This window comes from Muntiacus reevesi, chromosome 8 (genome assembly GCF_963930625.1).
Source record: "Muntiacus reevesi chromosome 8, mMunRee1.1, whole genome shotgun sequence".
In the NCBI taxonomy this organism is placed as follows: Eukaryota; Metazoa; Chordata; class Mammalia; order Artiodactyla; family Cervidae; genus Muntiacus; species Muntiacus reevesi.
Genome location: NC_089256.1, coordinates 46,740,982 through 46,757,566, shown reverse-complemented (window position 1 = coordinate 46,757,566; position 16,585 = coordinate 46,740,982). Strand labels below are relative to the sequence as shown.

The following is a 16,585-nucleotide window of genomic DNA, read 5'->3' as shown; positions in this document are numbered from 1 at the left end:
ATGGATCATGTGCTAAAAAGTTAATCAACTTTTTAAGAAACTGTCAGATTGTGTTCAAAAGGGTCTGAGCTATTTTTCACTCGCACCAGCAGTGTAGGAGAGTTCCAGTTGTGCCACATCCTCACCAGCACGGTCCTTAGGATGATCAGTCTTTAACTTTAGTCATTCTAATGATGTAGTGTCTTTGACTTTCTTGAAGTGCTTAAAGTCTCAGGAGATGGTAGGGGAGCACCCCACAGTCACAGAAAACCATGAAGACGCTCTCTAGTTCTGTTTTATGAGAGACATCTAGATATGCAGTCCTCCCTCTGTACCTACGGGTTCTGCATCTATAGATTCAAACAACCTCAGATCAAAAATACTTGAGAAAAAAAATTCCAGAAAGTTTCAAAAAGCAAAACTTGAATTTGCCGTGCTGGCAACTGTATAGTCCTTACATTGTATTAGGTATTATAAGGAATCAAGAGGTGATTTTAAAGTATATAGGAGGATTTTAGGTTATATGCAAATATTATGCTATTTTTTTTTTTTTTTTTTTATGTAAGGAACTTGAGCAGCTGCAGATTTTTGGTATCAGCAAGGAGTACTGGAACCAATCCCCTGCAGATAGCAAGGGATGACTGTATTGTTAGATGAAAAGGCAAGGTGCCACGCATTGTATATAGTTTGCTATCAGTCTTTAAGAGAAGAAAAATAAAAGTGTATGCCTATGTGCTATTGTGTGTTATACACATGGACCATCATTGGCATGATGAACAAGAAGCTGGAAACTGGTTGCCTCTGGGGAGAAGTATTGGGTCAGAGGACAGAGGTAGAAGGGAGACTGTACACATACTCTTTGTACCTTTTGAACTTTATACCATATGAATGTATCACTTATTCAAAAGAGTAAATAAAATTTAAGGGATAAAAATCTCATAGGATGCCAAGCATTGGCTCTCCCCCACCGCTTCTATCCCCTGGAAGTGCTCCTGGGGACCCAGAGCCTAGGTTGGACATGGCCCTCCAGAGGCCTCGTCCCTTCCTGCTGGGAGGCAAGAGCACTGTCATGCCATGCAGGGAAATGGGCACGTCTTGTTCCGAGGGGTCTCCTGGGCCTCCCACACTCCTTATCTGGCAGTAGTCAGTTTCTGGTGGGAACATGAACCCCAGCACATTCACATGCTGTGTATTCCTTTAGTCCGTGTCTGTGGAATGAGTGAGTGAATGTTTACCCCACATTCTGTTTGCCACACAGAGAAGAAGAGTGAGGAGAAGAGTGAGTACCTCCTGCCTGCAGCCCCCAACAAGCCCGTCGCGCCCCTCTTCCTGCAGGGCCTCTCTGATCTCCAAGTCATGGACGGGAGCCAGGTCACCATGACAGTCCAGGTGTCAGGTCTGTCCCCATTTCTCTCTCCTCGGGGCTTACATGAAAATGGGCATGGTTGCAACATGGGCATTGCTCCCCGATGTCCTGCTCAGCTCATTGATCCATCAGAAAATCAGCCTGGAACTGTCAGTCAATGGACCTGAAGAAGTGAAGCCTCTTGACCCCTCTTTTCTGTTTTCTCTGGGCAGGGTTTTCTGGATTCAAGGTTAAGTGGTTCAGGGGAAAAAGATGGCCATGCTTGAGAGGTGGGGGATCAATTGAAAACATAGTGTGGCCACTGTAGCTGGAGATTGTGAACACTGGTCCAAAACCAGATGATGTGAGAACTCCCAGACTCTTGAAAGATAGTTGCTGTATTTAAATGTTACGGCAGGAAGATGGAACAGAGACCTTCTCAAATAGGGATGGGGTGACAAGAGCATGGGATGAGCAGCCCAGTGGAAGACGTCACAGTCCTTGCTGGAAGCCAGCAAGCGAAGCCTGGGGAATCTCCTGGCACAGTCTTAATGACATAGACTTGTGCTGGCCTCTGATAAGTCCTGTTGACAGCCTGGAGGTCCTCTCTGGTTTTTCAGTTTCTTTGGAGCAAAAGCGATAAGGATGAGCTGGGAGAGAACCCGTGGTCTCAGGGTGAACTCCCTGCTCCCAAAAGCTGGAGGCTGGATAATGCAGGCAGAGGCTGGGTCCCCTCCCCTGCACACACTCCTCAAGTTTAGAAATCAGAGGCCCCCCCGGCCTCCAGACATGGGGTTGGCTTCCGCATCGAGGCAGGTGGTGGTCTTCACTGCCCTTGAAAGAGCCCAACACCACGCAGCTATTCCCGGGGTCTTGCTCCCCTGGAAGCAGAGCACCATGGCTCAGCTCTTACCACAGAGGAACCCTCACAAGTGACTGTTGTTTTATGTCCCCCCAAAATTGCTAGAAGCTACCCCCAGGGAAGTAGACTAGCAAAAACTGAAAATGCCATCCACTATGAGCTGGGTCTGGAAAGCCTGACACCCCTCTTCACCCTTGGACATTTGTATGGTACCAAAATGAAGTGCTAACGGAGCCTTTCCTTGGTGAAAACTGACAAGGGAGTTTCTGTGAAGTCCTGTGTGAGGTGTGCGGGGCAGGAAACAGAGCTGCAACCCACCGATCCAGCTGCCACTCAGCATTATCAGTCTGAATTCTGCTTTTAAAAGCTTTTCTACCAGTGTATTTTTCATCTCTGAAATCATATATTTTTTTTTCACTTCTGGGTTCTTTCTGGTTTCCTCAAATTTGTTGTTAAGTAATTATAATGAACATGTATTGAGTACTTTCTTTGTTCCAGGTGCTGCTCTAATCGGCTTTTCTAGTGGACTGCTAAGGGGGTGATATTAATTTATTTAACCCTCCCAGTAAACCCATGAGGTGGGTAGGGTTAGAATATTTATGGGTGGGAAGACTGAAGCAATGCAATGTCACAGTACTAAGTCGAGTTGCCCACAGCCCAGGGAAGCACCTTTCTGACCAGCCCCCCTGCTGCTCCTCTCCATTCAGGGAACCCACCCCCGGAGGTCATCTGGCTTCACGATGGGAATGAGATCCAGGAGTCCGAGGACTTCCACTTTGAACAGAGAGGCACTCAGCACAGCCTGTGTATCCAGGAAGTGTTCCCGGAGGACACGGGCACTTACACCTGTGAGGCCTGGAATAGCGCTGGAGGGGTCCGCACACAGGCCGTGCTCACTGTGCAAGGTGAGGCTGACCTGTGACCTGGTGACCAGAAGCAGGGCAGGGACGAGGTAGCTATGTGGTTACGGTCTCTCCAAAGACGATCTGAAGGTCAGGACACCGTGTGAGCCTGCTTTGTTGCCATCTCCTCTGCTCCCTTGGTTCCCTCCTAGCCCCAGCGGCCAGCTCCCCATCCTCCGTCTGAGGCTCTGGCTGAGTGGGGCCACCCTTCCCTGCCTTTAGAAACCCCTGCTCTCCCTGAATTACTGGTGAGCAGCTGCGTAGAGTGCTAGGAGAGAAATCTCCTAACACACTTTGGAGGTGAGGGCCTATGAGGGCCCTTGCCTTTAGAGAACCCGTATTTAAGAGGAGAGACAAGTTAAGCACACACAAGCAAGTGACGGCTCTTCGTCATACAGATCATTGTTACCTATCACAGTGCCCCTGTACCTTCTAGGTGACTTCCCCTTGCTTTGGATATACAAGTTCATGTTAATATTGCCCCCTGAGAAGCAACCGAGACAGATTTACCATGAGAACGAGGTGCTCTCCCTGAGTGTTCAATAAGAGTCATTTCTGGATGAGCTGTTCTTTGGGTAACATGCTGTCTTCTGACCTTCACCTCCTTGGAGAATTGAATGGATGCTCTCGGCTGAAAGGCCTTCCTCTCTAACTCAATACTCTGCTAACTTTAGAGCCGCAGGATGGCACCCAGCCCTGGTTCATCAGCAAGCCCCGCTCAGTGACTGCCTGCCTGGGCCAGAGTGTCCTTATCTCCTGTGCCATAGCCGGCGACCCCTTCCCCACTGTGCACTGGCTCCGAGATGGCAAAGCCCTCTCCAGAGACACTGGCCACTTTGAGGTGCTACAGAATGAGGACGTGTTCACCCTGGTGCTGAAAAACGTGCAGCCCTGGCACGCCGGCCAGTATGAGATCCTGCTCAAGTGAGTCTGCATGCCCTGCTGACTTCCTCTAACCCCGCCCCACCCTACCTCTTGGTAAAGTCACTACTTGGGACTGGGAAGCCAGAGGAGCCACAGAAGAATGTGGGGCTGGGCTTCAGGGAAAAGAAAGAGCAGGCTTGGTGCTGCTGACAAGCTTTTGTTCTCCCATCTCAGGACAACAGAGGTTCATTGAGAGCCTTCCCCGCTGAGCTCAATTCCCCAGAGCTCTCCATCTTATTACATCCTGGTTTTGTTCCTCCCTTTATTTGGTTTATGAAGCATATGACTGAGGAAAAATGGATTAAAACTGGGAAAGCAGCGTTGTCTGTTGTGGAGGGAATACACTGTGCTAAGTTGCTTCAGTCACGTCTGACTCTTTGTGATGCCATGGACCATAGCCTGCCAGGCTCCTCTGTCCATGGGATTTTCCAGGCAGGAATACTGGAATGAGTTGCCATTTCCTCCTCCAGGGGATCTTCCCGACCCAGGGATCAAACCCTGGTCTCTGATGTCTCCTGCATTGGCAGGTGGGTTCTTTACCACTATTGCCACCTGGAAAGTTCCATGAAAGGAATTTATTTGTTATCTTTCGCCTTCATACTTAGCAGCTTGAGACAGCAATAATATTCTCACAGTTTGCATGGGTTTTGCCTCAGGCTTTTATACAAGGTTGCAATGAAGATGTCAGCAGGGGCTACTGCCTCTGAAGACTCAAATGAAGCTTGAGGGTCCACATCTGTGATGGCTCACTCACTCCCAAGGCTGTTGGCAGGAGGCCTCAGCTCCTGGCCGTGTGGACCTCTCCCTAGGGCTGTTTGAACATCTTCATGACACTGCAGCTGGCTTCCCCAGAGCTGGGGGTCCAAGGGAGACAACTAGGTTCAGTCTCCTATGACCATTCTTTGCCAGTCATTACTTCTGCCACATTCTATATCCATGAGAGATGAGTCAGTAAGTACAGCCCATATTCAAGCAAAGGGGAATTAAGTTCTCCTCTTGGAGAGAGGAGTATCAAAGAGTTTGTAGACATTTAAAACCACTACAGGGACATTAACTGTCCCCATTCATTTCTCCTCCCTTTCAAGGTACTTCTAGGAAACATGGGAAGGTAAGCTCCATGAAGGCACGTTGCTGTGTTCCCAGCGCCTAGAACATTGTCTGCCCGTAGTCAGCATTTGGTAGCTGTTTGTTAAATGGATGTGATCCAGAAATATTTTTCCAACTTTAAAATGCTCTAATTCCTGAAACTCCATGTCCACCCTGGGTTGATGGGGACAGAACACAAGCCCCTCGGGTTGGTATTAGCACTGAAGAAGAGCACTTGTCTTTACCATGACTCTGCAAACAGATTTGCCACATCCTGAAGATGGTTGGACTGCTCTGGCTCAGGTGCCTGGCCTCTTTACAAGGGGCTTGCTCTCCTGGATCAATCATTTCCCTGTACTGAGCCCATGGTGTTCAGGGCTCTGAGCTATAGACAGGCTCTGTAACCATATGCCAAAGCTACTGCCATGATGGAGCATTGTTCTAAGTAAGGACAAAACCTAGCATGTCCTCCATCTACTTGGGTCCTTTCTGGGCATGTGCTTTATACTTGAATTGTTAGCTTTTGCTGCATAACAAACCATCCTAATATTTGGTCAGTTTTAGTAAAATTGCCACTTATTACTTCTTGGGCATCTTTGGATCTGCTAGGAAATTCTACTTGGATGGCAAGGCTCAGCAAACCTCACCTGAGGTAATACCACATCCGTGGCAGCTGATGAGATGGTTGTGGGCCAACTGATTATCCTATCACCATCAGCAATATGCTCAGAACACACCGATGGCCTTAGCCTTGTTCCTGAACTAGTTATTATCAGGAAGACCAATCTGCCTCCAAAATAGAGAGAAAATAGTTTCTTCCTCTCGGCCAGCGCAAATAATGGAAACTTATTCTGTGTTAGAACAGAGCTTGTCTGTATGAAAGGAATGGTGCTTTCAGACAGTATTCATGTACTCAAGCTAGACATCCTAGAAGAGATGAGTCTTTTGTGGGATTTTGAGGCAAAAGAGACAAGTCTCACTGGATAGCCTGAGTGTGCGAGGGTAGGAAAGAGCAGAGCAAGGCTGTGGGAAGCCCGCCAGGCCAGAGTGGAGGGTTGCACCGGGAGGTCGGCAGGCAGACTGTCTGGGCCCAGCTGGGGACAGTCATAAAACTTAGACTGTCTTAGCTGGAAGGGACTTCAGAAATTATTGAACCACCTCCTTGTTTAATAATGGGGGAAGCTGAGGCCTCAAGGTCATGGCCACCCAAAGGTGAGTAGCAGAGGTTCCCAGACGGGAACCCTCGGCTCTGTCTTTAAATCAAATGCTCCTCCATTCTTTTTTAGTGCACAGGGAACTTGGGAAACCTGGGACAGAACATTACACTGGGGTCCCCAAATGTGCATCCCTCACCCCTCTTCTCTCCCCTGAGTCCAGTCTCCTCATTCCTTTGGGAGACTGCTCCCTGGCCTTGGCTTTTTCCCCAGTGAGGAGGCAAGTCCATGGAAAATTGCCCTGGGGAGTGTGTGCCAGGCCTGCCAGGGGCTCCTCTGACTTTTCTCAGACCCAGACCTAGAGAGAAATCAGACCTGTACCCAGGACAGAATGCCTTTCAGGACAGAGACTGGGAGGAAGCTAGGCTGAGGGTAGGGGTGGGACAGGTGCTGTCTGTTGCTGCTGTAGTTGGGGGTACATACGGGTGGTTGATTCTTACCTTCCCTCCCCTTCCCTAGTTCTCCTGAACTAAAAGGGGAAATGTCAAAAAAAATCAGCTCCAAATTCTAGCTGAAATATTTGAAAGATTGATACTTGCCAGGAAATTAGTTCTTTAATTTTGCATATAAAATCCATTCCAGGGGTGGGTGATTCAGTGTGGGGCAGGGTCCAAGATTTTGTAACCAGAGAGTGGGCTTCTGACTCAGGGCTTAGGAGCTAGGGAACACAGAGGATTCTGTTGGGTGCAAAAGGTGCCGCTTGCAGAGTGACAGCCCCATACCTCTGTGGCAGCACCTGGGCTGGGCATGGGGTTGGGGCCTCAGCCTCAGGCCTGACTTTGTAACTGAGTCTGTGCCGACAGCAAAGAGGCCCCAAGAGGCTGATCAGCTGTTTAGGTTATCTGGGTATGGGTCCCAGGTAACCGGCCTCTCTGACCTTTCCACATGAACCCGTGATTTGCCTTAAAAGTCTAGCCGAGTATTTAAAATGGATAACCAACAAGGACCCACTGTATAGCACAGGGAAGTCGGCTCAATGCTGTGTGGCAGACCAGATGGGAGGCGATGGGAGTTTGGGGGAGAAGGGACATATGTATATGTATAGCTGAGTCCCTTTGCTGTCCACCTGAAACTATGACAACATTGTTAATTGGCTATACTCAGATACAAAATACAAAGTTAAAAGAAGAGTCTAGCAGAGATTTCGGCTTGTGGCTGTAGATATATTGACCCCGAGATCATGCCAAGAGATGATCTCTTTAGTGGGACTGCTGTAGTATTCCCAATTCTGCCACTTCAGGCTGTCTGGGTGCCCCTGCATGAGACCTGGAGGAGGATTGGGCAGCAGGCTGCCTGCACTCCCTTCTTCAAGGCAGGTAATAGGAAACAATAGAAGCCCTTGCCAGCTTCCCCCGTGGGGAGCTAGCGCTCACTTCAGTTAAGGGGTCAGGGCACCCGACCGTTGAAAACCTCTGAGGGGCTTGGCTGGGGTGAAGCATGGCCACGTGGTCAACATCTGCCCCTAAATTTGCATCTGGGCTATGTTCTATTTGTGACAGGAGGAAACCCAGCAGAGGAGATGTTGAAAAGGGCACCCTGGAAAACATGGCTCTGGGGCACCCTGTCCTCATGCTCCATGCCCACCCCAGACCCTGCACCCTGTGTTTACAAGAGAAGTGGGAACAGAGTGGGCCCTACTAGCCAACAACCAGGAAGAATCAGGGTGCTCAGGGGCGAGGCCTCAGCTACAAGTGACCCCCGTGGGTATTCTGCGAGTCACCCAAGCCCTGTTAGTTTTCATCCTGCTGATCCTGCTCATCCTGCTCATCCTGCTGAGCTCCCAGGATGCTCTGAGGGCCTGAGCCTTCCCAGAGCCTGGTGCTGAGAAGGCACCTAAGTGCTGTCTGTGGAGCAAAGGAGTACCCTGGGCACTCACATTGCTCACAGCGGGGTGCCTGAATCTTGAATCTGTGCACCCTAGAGCCCAAGCATTGAGGAAGGTAACCAGCAGGTACCCAGCAGATGAGAGAAGGTTAGGGAGCATGAAAGGCCAACCTCTCCTCTATCAAGTGGGTTCGCAGTGTCGAGGAGTGAATAGTGACCCTCGGGACCCTCAAGAATCATCTGCCACACCGTGGGCTGCTGGTGCCTGACCTGGAGCTGGCCCTGCATTGGGAGGGAGGCCATGCAAAGCAAGGTAATTGCTTGAGTGCATTGGCAGAGCCACAGGAACATGTGCTCAGCTCTCTGTCCATGTGGGGGTAACATACACACGTTCCCAGTCATGGACTGGCAGGTACAGGTGCCCGTCAGGTAGATCCCATATACATGTGGTCGATATACACATATACACATAGACACACACAAACACACACATGTCCTGGGATAGATTTGTACTGAAGAGCACTGTAGGGTGGGATGGGAAAATTATAAGTCAGGTTCCAACCCTTTTCCCTACTAGCCAGCTCTGAGTTTAAGCAAAGTTACTTAACCTTTATAAGCCTCATTTTCCTCACCTGTAAAAACTGTTGCTGACACCAGCCTCAAAGATCTGTCATGAGTAAGTAAGATGGAATATATGAGATGGATTAGGTCTATGGTAGGACCTGGTGCAGGTGCCAGCCCCTGAAGTGCACATGATATGGACAAGTACAGGAAATCAGTCACCCAAGAGCCCAACACTGCATCCTGGAAACCCTGAGCCTCCCCTCCTTCCCTTTACAATGGGCACAAGAATGCTGTGAACCTCACTGGGCTGTTGTGGGGACAAGAAACACAGTGGCTGTGAGTCAAGAAAGATGGAGGGTGCTACATAAAACATGGTTATTAGCAGGCAGAGTCACCTTTGACTGTCAGATCTGCCTCCACTGCTTCCCCCGGTCTGAGCAGCGCCTTCTTGGGCTGGTCAGAGCCCAGACCTGCCAGCAGATGGCAGCCTTGCAGGATCTGACGGCTGATCTGCTATAAGCCCAGCACAGCATGGGTATGGTACAGCCCCTTTCCCGAGCCCCTTTCCCAGCTGGTCACGGACAGTGTTAACACTGGGCTAAAGAATCCCGAGTCCTCTCTGTGACAAGAAGGAAAAGGGTCACTTTAGGGATTAGAGGGTGTTTTCATTTCATGAGTAGCTGGAGGGGACCCAGCAGATGGGGGCACCTTGTGAGGAGAAGGAATAACCACCCCAGTATTCAGGGGGCATGGAATGAGACTCAGGGTCACTGCACAAGGTTAGTGGGGCCACACAATCTAGACCAAGCAGCTCCATCACAGCTCTCAGCAGCTTTAGTCTTTACTCTTCCTTGACTGAATGTCGATTGTATTATTTTTATAATATACTTACATAAAAGTATTCCTATTTCTGGATGCGTACCTTAGCTGATTTTTTTTTTTCCTTTTTAAGCAAGAGCTGGAAAGATAAACGGTGACTAAAGTCGGGGAGGGCCCTGCCCTAAACCTAGGTCTGGTGTAGGTGTGTTAGGATCACAGCTCAGTCCATGGTCCCCTCTTCCCTGGAGCCAACCTGTGGCCAAGGTCCTGCCTGCCCTGCCCTCCCTACCGCCCTAGACTAGGCAGGCCCTTGGCCCAGAAAGCCCCTTGATCTGTATTGATCCTTTGAATTCTTCAGGAACCGTGTTGGCCAATGCAGTTGCCAGGTGTCCCTGATGCTACAGAGCAGCCCGGCCAGAGCAGTCCTGCGGTGAGTGTCCCCCGGGGGGTTGCCAGGCCAGGCCCCATGCCACTATCCACCTACCTTCCTCCTGGTCCCAGCAGGCCCAGCTCAGCAGCCCCAGATTGTTTGTATCCTCTAGCTGAGGCTGCCCGAGCCAAGACAGAGAGATTGGAAGGGGAATGAGGGAGGGAGAAGGGGGGGGTAAATTTTTTTCTTTTTTTTTTTGCACACACCCTTATAAGGCTACTGAAGTCATTACCGATGTAACAAACCAACTAAGCAAGCAAGCGCCTCTCACCAAAGTTCCCTTCTATAAACACGGCCAGGCCAGCCCCCCTGGCCTCCCCTTTCCTCCGCCCTCCCTCCCTCCCTCGGGTATTTGCTCTCCCTGACGTCTCTTTCTTACCCGGCCCCTTTTCCTCCTGCTACTTTCCTTTTTCCCTTCACTGGTCACAGGGGGAGGGAGCCTGCCAGCTGCGAGGGCCTCTGTGGCCGAGGAGCTGGTGCTGATGGTGGTGGTGGTGGTGCCGGCTACGGGAGCCTGAGGCCTGGCTGGCCGGCGGCGAGAGGGCAGGGTGCCCCCGCGAACGACGACGGCGAGGACGTGCGTGGGGTGCTCAAGAGGCGCGTGGAGACACGGCAGCACACGGAGGAGGCCGTTCGCCAGCAGGAGGTGGAGCAGCTGGACTTCCGTGACCTCCTGGGCAAGAAGGTGAGCACCAAGACCTTGTCTGAAGAGGACCTGAAGGAGATCCCAGCTGAGCAGCTAGACTTCCGCGACCTCCTGGGCAAGAAGGTGAGTACAAAGACCTTGTCTGAAGAGGACCTGAAGGAGATCCCGGCTGAGCAGATGGATTTCCGCGCCAACCTGCAGAGGCAAGTGAAGCCAAAGACCCTGTCAGAGGAGGAGAGGAAGGTGCATGGCCCCCAGCAGGTGGACTTCCGCTCTGTCCTGGCCAAGAAGGGGACTCCCAAGACCCCTGTGCCTGAGAAGGTACCCCCTCCGAAACCTGCCACCCCAGATTTTCGCTCGGTGTTGGGCAGTAAGAAAAAATTACCAACAGAGAATGGTAGTGATAACACTGAGGCCTTGAATGCCAAGGCAGCAGAAGGTCCCAAGCCTGTGGGCAATGCCCAACCTTCAGGGTTCCTGAAACCTGTTGGCAACGCCAAGCTGGCCGATGCCCCCAAACCCTTGGGCAGCACCAAGCCAGCAGAGACCCCCAAACCCTTGGGCAGCACCAAGCCAGCAGAGACCCCCAAACCCTTGGGCAGCACCAAGCCAGCAGAGACCCCCAAACCCTTCAGTAACATCAAGCCAGCCGAGACCCCCAAACCCTTGGGTAACGTCAAGCCAGCCGAGACCCCCAAACCCTTGGGTAATGTCAAGTCAGCTGAGACCCCTAAACCCTTGGGCAGCACCAAGCCACCTGAGACCCCCAAACCCTTGGGTAATGTCAAGCCAGCAGAGACCCCCAAACTCTTGGGCAGCACCAAGCCATCAGAGACACCCAAACCCTTGAGTAACATCAAGCCAGCCGAGACCCCCAAACCCTTGGGTAATGTCAAGCCAGCCGAGACCCCCAAACCTTTGGGTAATGTCAAGCCAGCCGAGACCCCCAAACCTGTGGGCAATGCCAAGCCAGCCGAGACCCTCAAACCTGTGGGCAATGCCAAGCCAGCCGAGACCCTCAAACCTGTGGGCAACACCAAGCCAGCTGAGACCTCCAAACCCTTGAGTAACGTCAAGCCAGCCGAGACCCCCAAATCTGTGGGCAACGCCAAGCCAGCTGAGACCCCTAAACCCTTGGATAACGCCAAGCCAGCTGAGGCCCCAAAACCCTTGGGCAATGCCAAGCCAGCTGAAATCCCAAAATCCACTGGGAAAGAAGAACTTAAGAAGGAGGTTAAGAATGATGTGAACTGCAAGAAGGGTCATGCAGGGGCCACAGATAGTGAAAAGAGATCAGAGAGCCAAGGGACAGCCCCGACCTTCAAGGAGAAGCTGCAGGATCTCCGTGTGGCAGAGGGTCAGAAGCTGCTGCTCCGGTGCCAAGTGTCCTCTGACCCCCCGGCCACCATCACTTGGACACTGAATGGAAAGACGCTCAAGACCACTAAGTTCATCGTCCTCTCCCAAGAAGGTAAAATGGCTGGGGCCGGGAGGAAGGGAAACCCTGTCCTAGTCACTGTCCGCTCCCAGAGCCCTGCTTGTTGACAATGCTCATAGCCCAGAGCTGGGTGGGAAGGGCTGCTTTCTGTGCCCCTCACTCACAGGCTCAGTGCCTGCCCAGGACCTGGAGCACACACTGCTGGAAGTCAGGGGTGGGAGTCTGGTCCTAGGGCGCATTCCCAGACCTCAGCATCTATCTGGCAGAGCCCCCTCATGGCACCCCTAGGCGTGGCTCCTCAGAGGAGCCCTGGGTTTGGGCTGATACCCCATCTCTGGCCCAGGGAGGGCTCCAATCACAGGCTTGTACATGGGGGCACCAGGGCTGGGACTGGCCGGGGGCTTGGGGCTGAGAGCTGCCTTTGAAGCAGCATTTTTGGTTCAAGGCAGAGTTTGTAGTGATGGGATGTGATTTGAGGTCAACAACAACTTGAGTCTTGATAACACTGTGGGTTTAAAGGGACCTGAAGGGGAAGCAGCCAGGCGGACAGAGCCACTCACTTCCTAATTTGGATGAGGCTTGTTTGCTGGTATTTCACATTCTTGGGTTGTGGAGAGAAGGGGGGTGGTGCATAAATCCTGCCATCTGGGGCCTTTCAGCATTTGGAATTCTCAGATGGGCCAGTTTATACCTAGAGAAGAGATGGGAGTTTGAAAGGGTCTTTTCCCTGACCCCTCCATTTGGTTTGAAATGTTTTCATAAATTCCAGTCCTGAACGAGAGCTCCAAGGATAGCAGGCTTCCCACATCCCACTCTCGTGGCCAGCACTGGAATAGAGTCTGGCCTGAACTCAAGGCTGAGGCTGGTGGCCCTGGACAGGGCAGGGTACATGGCTCCCTGGGAAGTGACACTTTACCCTTGGGGAGTAGAGGGTGGCCACCGCAGAGGCCCAGGAGGACAAGTCCTGTCAAATCCTGATCAGCTGAGACAGAAGCACTCCCCTGGCTGCACTGCCCTCCTCCTATCCTCTGACAGCACCCCTCTCCACCCCCTTCCTCACCCTTCATCTGGCTTCCTTCCTTCCTTCCTCTTTAAAACCCTAATGAAGTACTAGAAGATAGCATTATCCCTCTCAGCTCACGATGGAGTTTCTCTCTTCACTCTGCCACTCCGACAGCAAATCTGGGCTGACTGAGCATTTTGAAACTAACTGCTGAAGGAGTAAAGGGGAGACTGGCCCAGAGAGAGAAAAAGGGTTTATTTTCCACTAATGTGTTGACATGATAGCTTTTCCATATGAAAACCCTCAGTTTGGTAGGGGCCTCCAGAAGTCATCTCATCCATCCCCCTGCCTCTGCTCATTCTGGCCGTCCACACACAGGAGGGCCTGGGGGATCACCATGATGGGCTGAGATGTCCAGAGCAGTGGATGCCAAGCCTTCCCTGCCACCTCTGTCAGCCTGTCCTGGTTGCAAAGTGTAGGCATAAGACCGACTCGAAACCTTGACCAGGAGTATCTCCCATCTTATCCTGTGGTGACCTCTCAGAGCAGGACGGAAAGCGAGCTACTGCCATCCTGGGGACAGGTGTGATCTCACAGGTCTGCTCACGGTGAGGGGCATGGCTGCACCACCCTTAGGGAAACCGAGGTTGGCAGAGCTGAGGACAATATCCACAGCCGTACAGCTGTTCTGGGACCTACGTAGAAACTGCAGAGCCACCAAGAGCTCCTTATAAACAATTCACTGGATGAAGCAGTGAAAGCAGACCTCAGCCCTGGTCTCAGACACACCCCCAAGCCCTTAGGCACAGGCTGCTCATACCCAGGGTGCGGGGTGGGTCATATCTGCTGGGCACCGAGAGCCTTTTACACTGGCTACTCCAGTATTGCCTCCCACAGAAACCACCTCAGATGGACAGTTTAGGTCCAAAGCTGAAGAAGAAGAAATGATTTTAAAAGGCCAGCACAAGGAGAAGTTTGGTGAGGGGACGGGATTATAGAGATAGCCCCAAGTCCAACCTTTAAAAATATTCTAAATATTTGTAATTCCTCTTTGAAAAATAAGAATAGCTTGCATTCATTGAACACCACGTGCCAGACACTGACCTAGGCATCTTATTCTTTTCACTCATTTAATCCTCGTAACCAGTATACTGCCCTTGTAACAGAGAAGTTAACGGCTTTGCCAGAGGTTGCACAGCTAATTAGTAACAGAGCTGGTCTTGGAATATAGGCAGTTGAGTTCCAGTGCCTAGACCACTCTGCTCCATCACATCTTAGTTATTATAATTCTTGTCAGCATGTCAGCATGCTGGTCCTTCCCTGATCAACTTCCTTGAGAGTGTTGCCTATGAAGGGAAAAGGCTAATGGCTGTTCATTCCTCGACACTGTCAACAGTTGTCAAGAGGCTGGAAGACTAGTGGTGGGCTCTGGGCTGGTGAGTTTTGGTGTTTTCACTGCAGTGGAGGAAGCCGACCTTGGAACGGGCCTGCTGCCTTGCCAAGGTAGGGAGGGGGCTTGATCTCAAAGCAGCAATTGCACTCTGTCCACCATCCCTTCTCTAGCGCTTCACTCTCCAAATCTTCAGGAGCCCAGGTCAAACACACACCCAGGAGAAAGCCTGGGGTAAGGCCTTGTCAGTGACCGCTTCCACAAACCCCACTGCAGGGAGTAGGGCCTCTGAGAGGTGTGAGTGAATCTTTTCTCAATAGACCTGGAAGGGAGGACACACGCACACAGTGATAAACCTCTTCCAGCCAAGTGCCGGTGATGAGCAGGACGAGAGGGAGCTGAGTGCTGGGCCACAGGGAGAGGCTGGTGGTGAAAGGGCTGGACCTTGATCTGAAGCATGGAGGCGGGCAGGGCTCCCAGCAGGAGAGGGAGGGTGTGGGCTTCCCAGATAGGAGCATGGACAGCAGCCGAGGAGGCTGGCTCCCCGCTGCCCGCATCCTCTAGGCTGGAGAGGGAGGTGAGGTCCATTCCATCCTCTACCATGCTGAAGAACTCAATTCTAAAGACAGTAGGAGCCCTGTAAGAGTTGGGAAGAGGAATGATAGACACAAAGCTGGGATTTAGGGGCTTTGATTGATTCTGTGCCCAAAGACAAGGAAAGGGCGTCCTGAAGAGGTTAGGGAGAAACATGGTGAGGCCTGGACTAGCAAGGTAGCCATGGCCACAGACAGGAAATGACCAGTTTAAGAAGCAAGGGCAGAGTTAACAGAACCTGGTGCCTAGGTTGGAACGGGGTTGAGGGGGCAGGGGTTTGGTAAGGAAGAGGAGGGGGTTCAGGACCACTGAGTGTCTGTGAGAGGGTGACTGGGTTGTAGTGATGGCATCACTGGAAATAAGGAAGCTGCCATTTTGAGGTGTTTGTAGGGAGAAGGGGGTTGCTAAGTGGCTTTCTCCATCCTTCACACCCCACTGAGTATCCTCTCGACCCCCACCTCCCTGACTCAGCACCCTTCTCGCTCCACTGCACTGAAAAGCTGTTCCCTCGACTAAGATCAAGGTTCACTTCCTCCAAGCCTCGCTCCCAGACTGTGGTCCCCAGGCCTTTGGCCATGGCAGACCCTTGTGCTCTCCCGCCATCAGTGTGCAAGTCTGTGACCTGCTGCTAGTGGATACTGTTTATAGGTTTCAGGGGGAGCTTCTCTGAACTCTGTAGCTTGAATAGGGCTCATAGCCCATGGGCCCCACAGAACATGATTATGTTCACTCCATCTAGTGCCAAGAGAGCAGAAGAGGTATGGTGACAGTCAATTGAATTGACTGCATTCTTGGAGGGACTCGTGGAAGTGTCCTTGCTTTTCCTGCATCTCCCAGAGCTACAGGGCAGACGGTGCTCACTTACAGCAACTGGGCCTGCCCTTGGGCCTGCAGGGTGGCCTCACCAGGCCCTTCTGGACCTGCAGCACAGCTGCTTAGGCCTTGGCCCAGGACTGGGAGGCCGGTGGCCAGACAGGGAGCTCTGTGCTGCTGCTGAGAATTTCTTTCATCTTTATGCCTTATTTTGTGTCCCCAGGCCAGGTTTCTTCCCCCAGCAAACATTTCTCCTCATCTGTTAATGAGAATTCATTTTCGTTGTGTTGTCAATGGGTGATTCATTTTTTATTGCCATTAGTGTGGGATCTTGCAAAGGCTTTTTCAAAATCTGTGTAAGTCCATGCCACAAAACACAAGGATCTACACCGCACTTACTATGTGTAAGGCAGTATTCCAGCCCATTTCATTGGATGCATAATCCACTTGAAGAATTCTGAGTTAAGAATTTCTTTCCCTTTTAGAAACCGTACTCTCTCTTTCAAGGGTCAGTTTTGTTCGATCAAGTGTTCATGACTTTTTCTTGCATAGATCCTACCAGATCACCTGTTTCAGAAATATGCCTTGGTCATTCTCAGAATGATTTTTTTTTTAACTGACGGTGTTCCAGGCTCAGGAAAAACTATTCACAATAGTCACAGGCACTGCCCTCCGACAGCTAGGGTGGGAGAGAGGCAAGTGTTTAGTAATGGCCTTGGGAGTTGAACTCAGGGCATAGAAGAGGCCTGTCT

The 16,585-nt window shown here is 51.4% G+C and overlaps 1 protein-coding gene across 5 annotated transcripts in view; it reads left to right on the top strand.

The window, feature by feature from the left end:
• Positions 1-16,585, top strand: part of MYLK (myosin light chain kinase) — a 284,285-nt gene that overhangs the window by 188,356 nt on the left and 79,344 nt on the right. For all 5 annotated transcript variants that reach the window (XM_065943432.1, XM_065943428.1, XM_065943429.1 and 2 more), the window contains 5 exons: positions 1,238-1,375; positions 2,894-3,091; positions 3,763-4,012; positions 9,878-9,949; positions 10,379-12,066. In XM_065943432.1, coding sequence (XP_065799504.1) covers positions 1,238-1,375; positions 2,894-3,091; positions 3,763-4,012; positions 9,878-9,949; positions 10,379-12,066 — 2,346 coding nt within the window. The remainder of the gene's footprint in view (positions 1-1,237; positions 1,376-2,893; positions 3,092-3,762; positions 4,013-9,877; positions 9,950-10,378; positions 12,067-16,585) is intronic.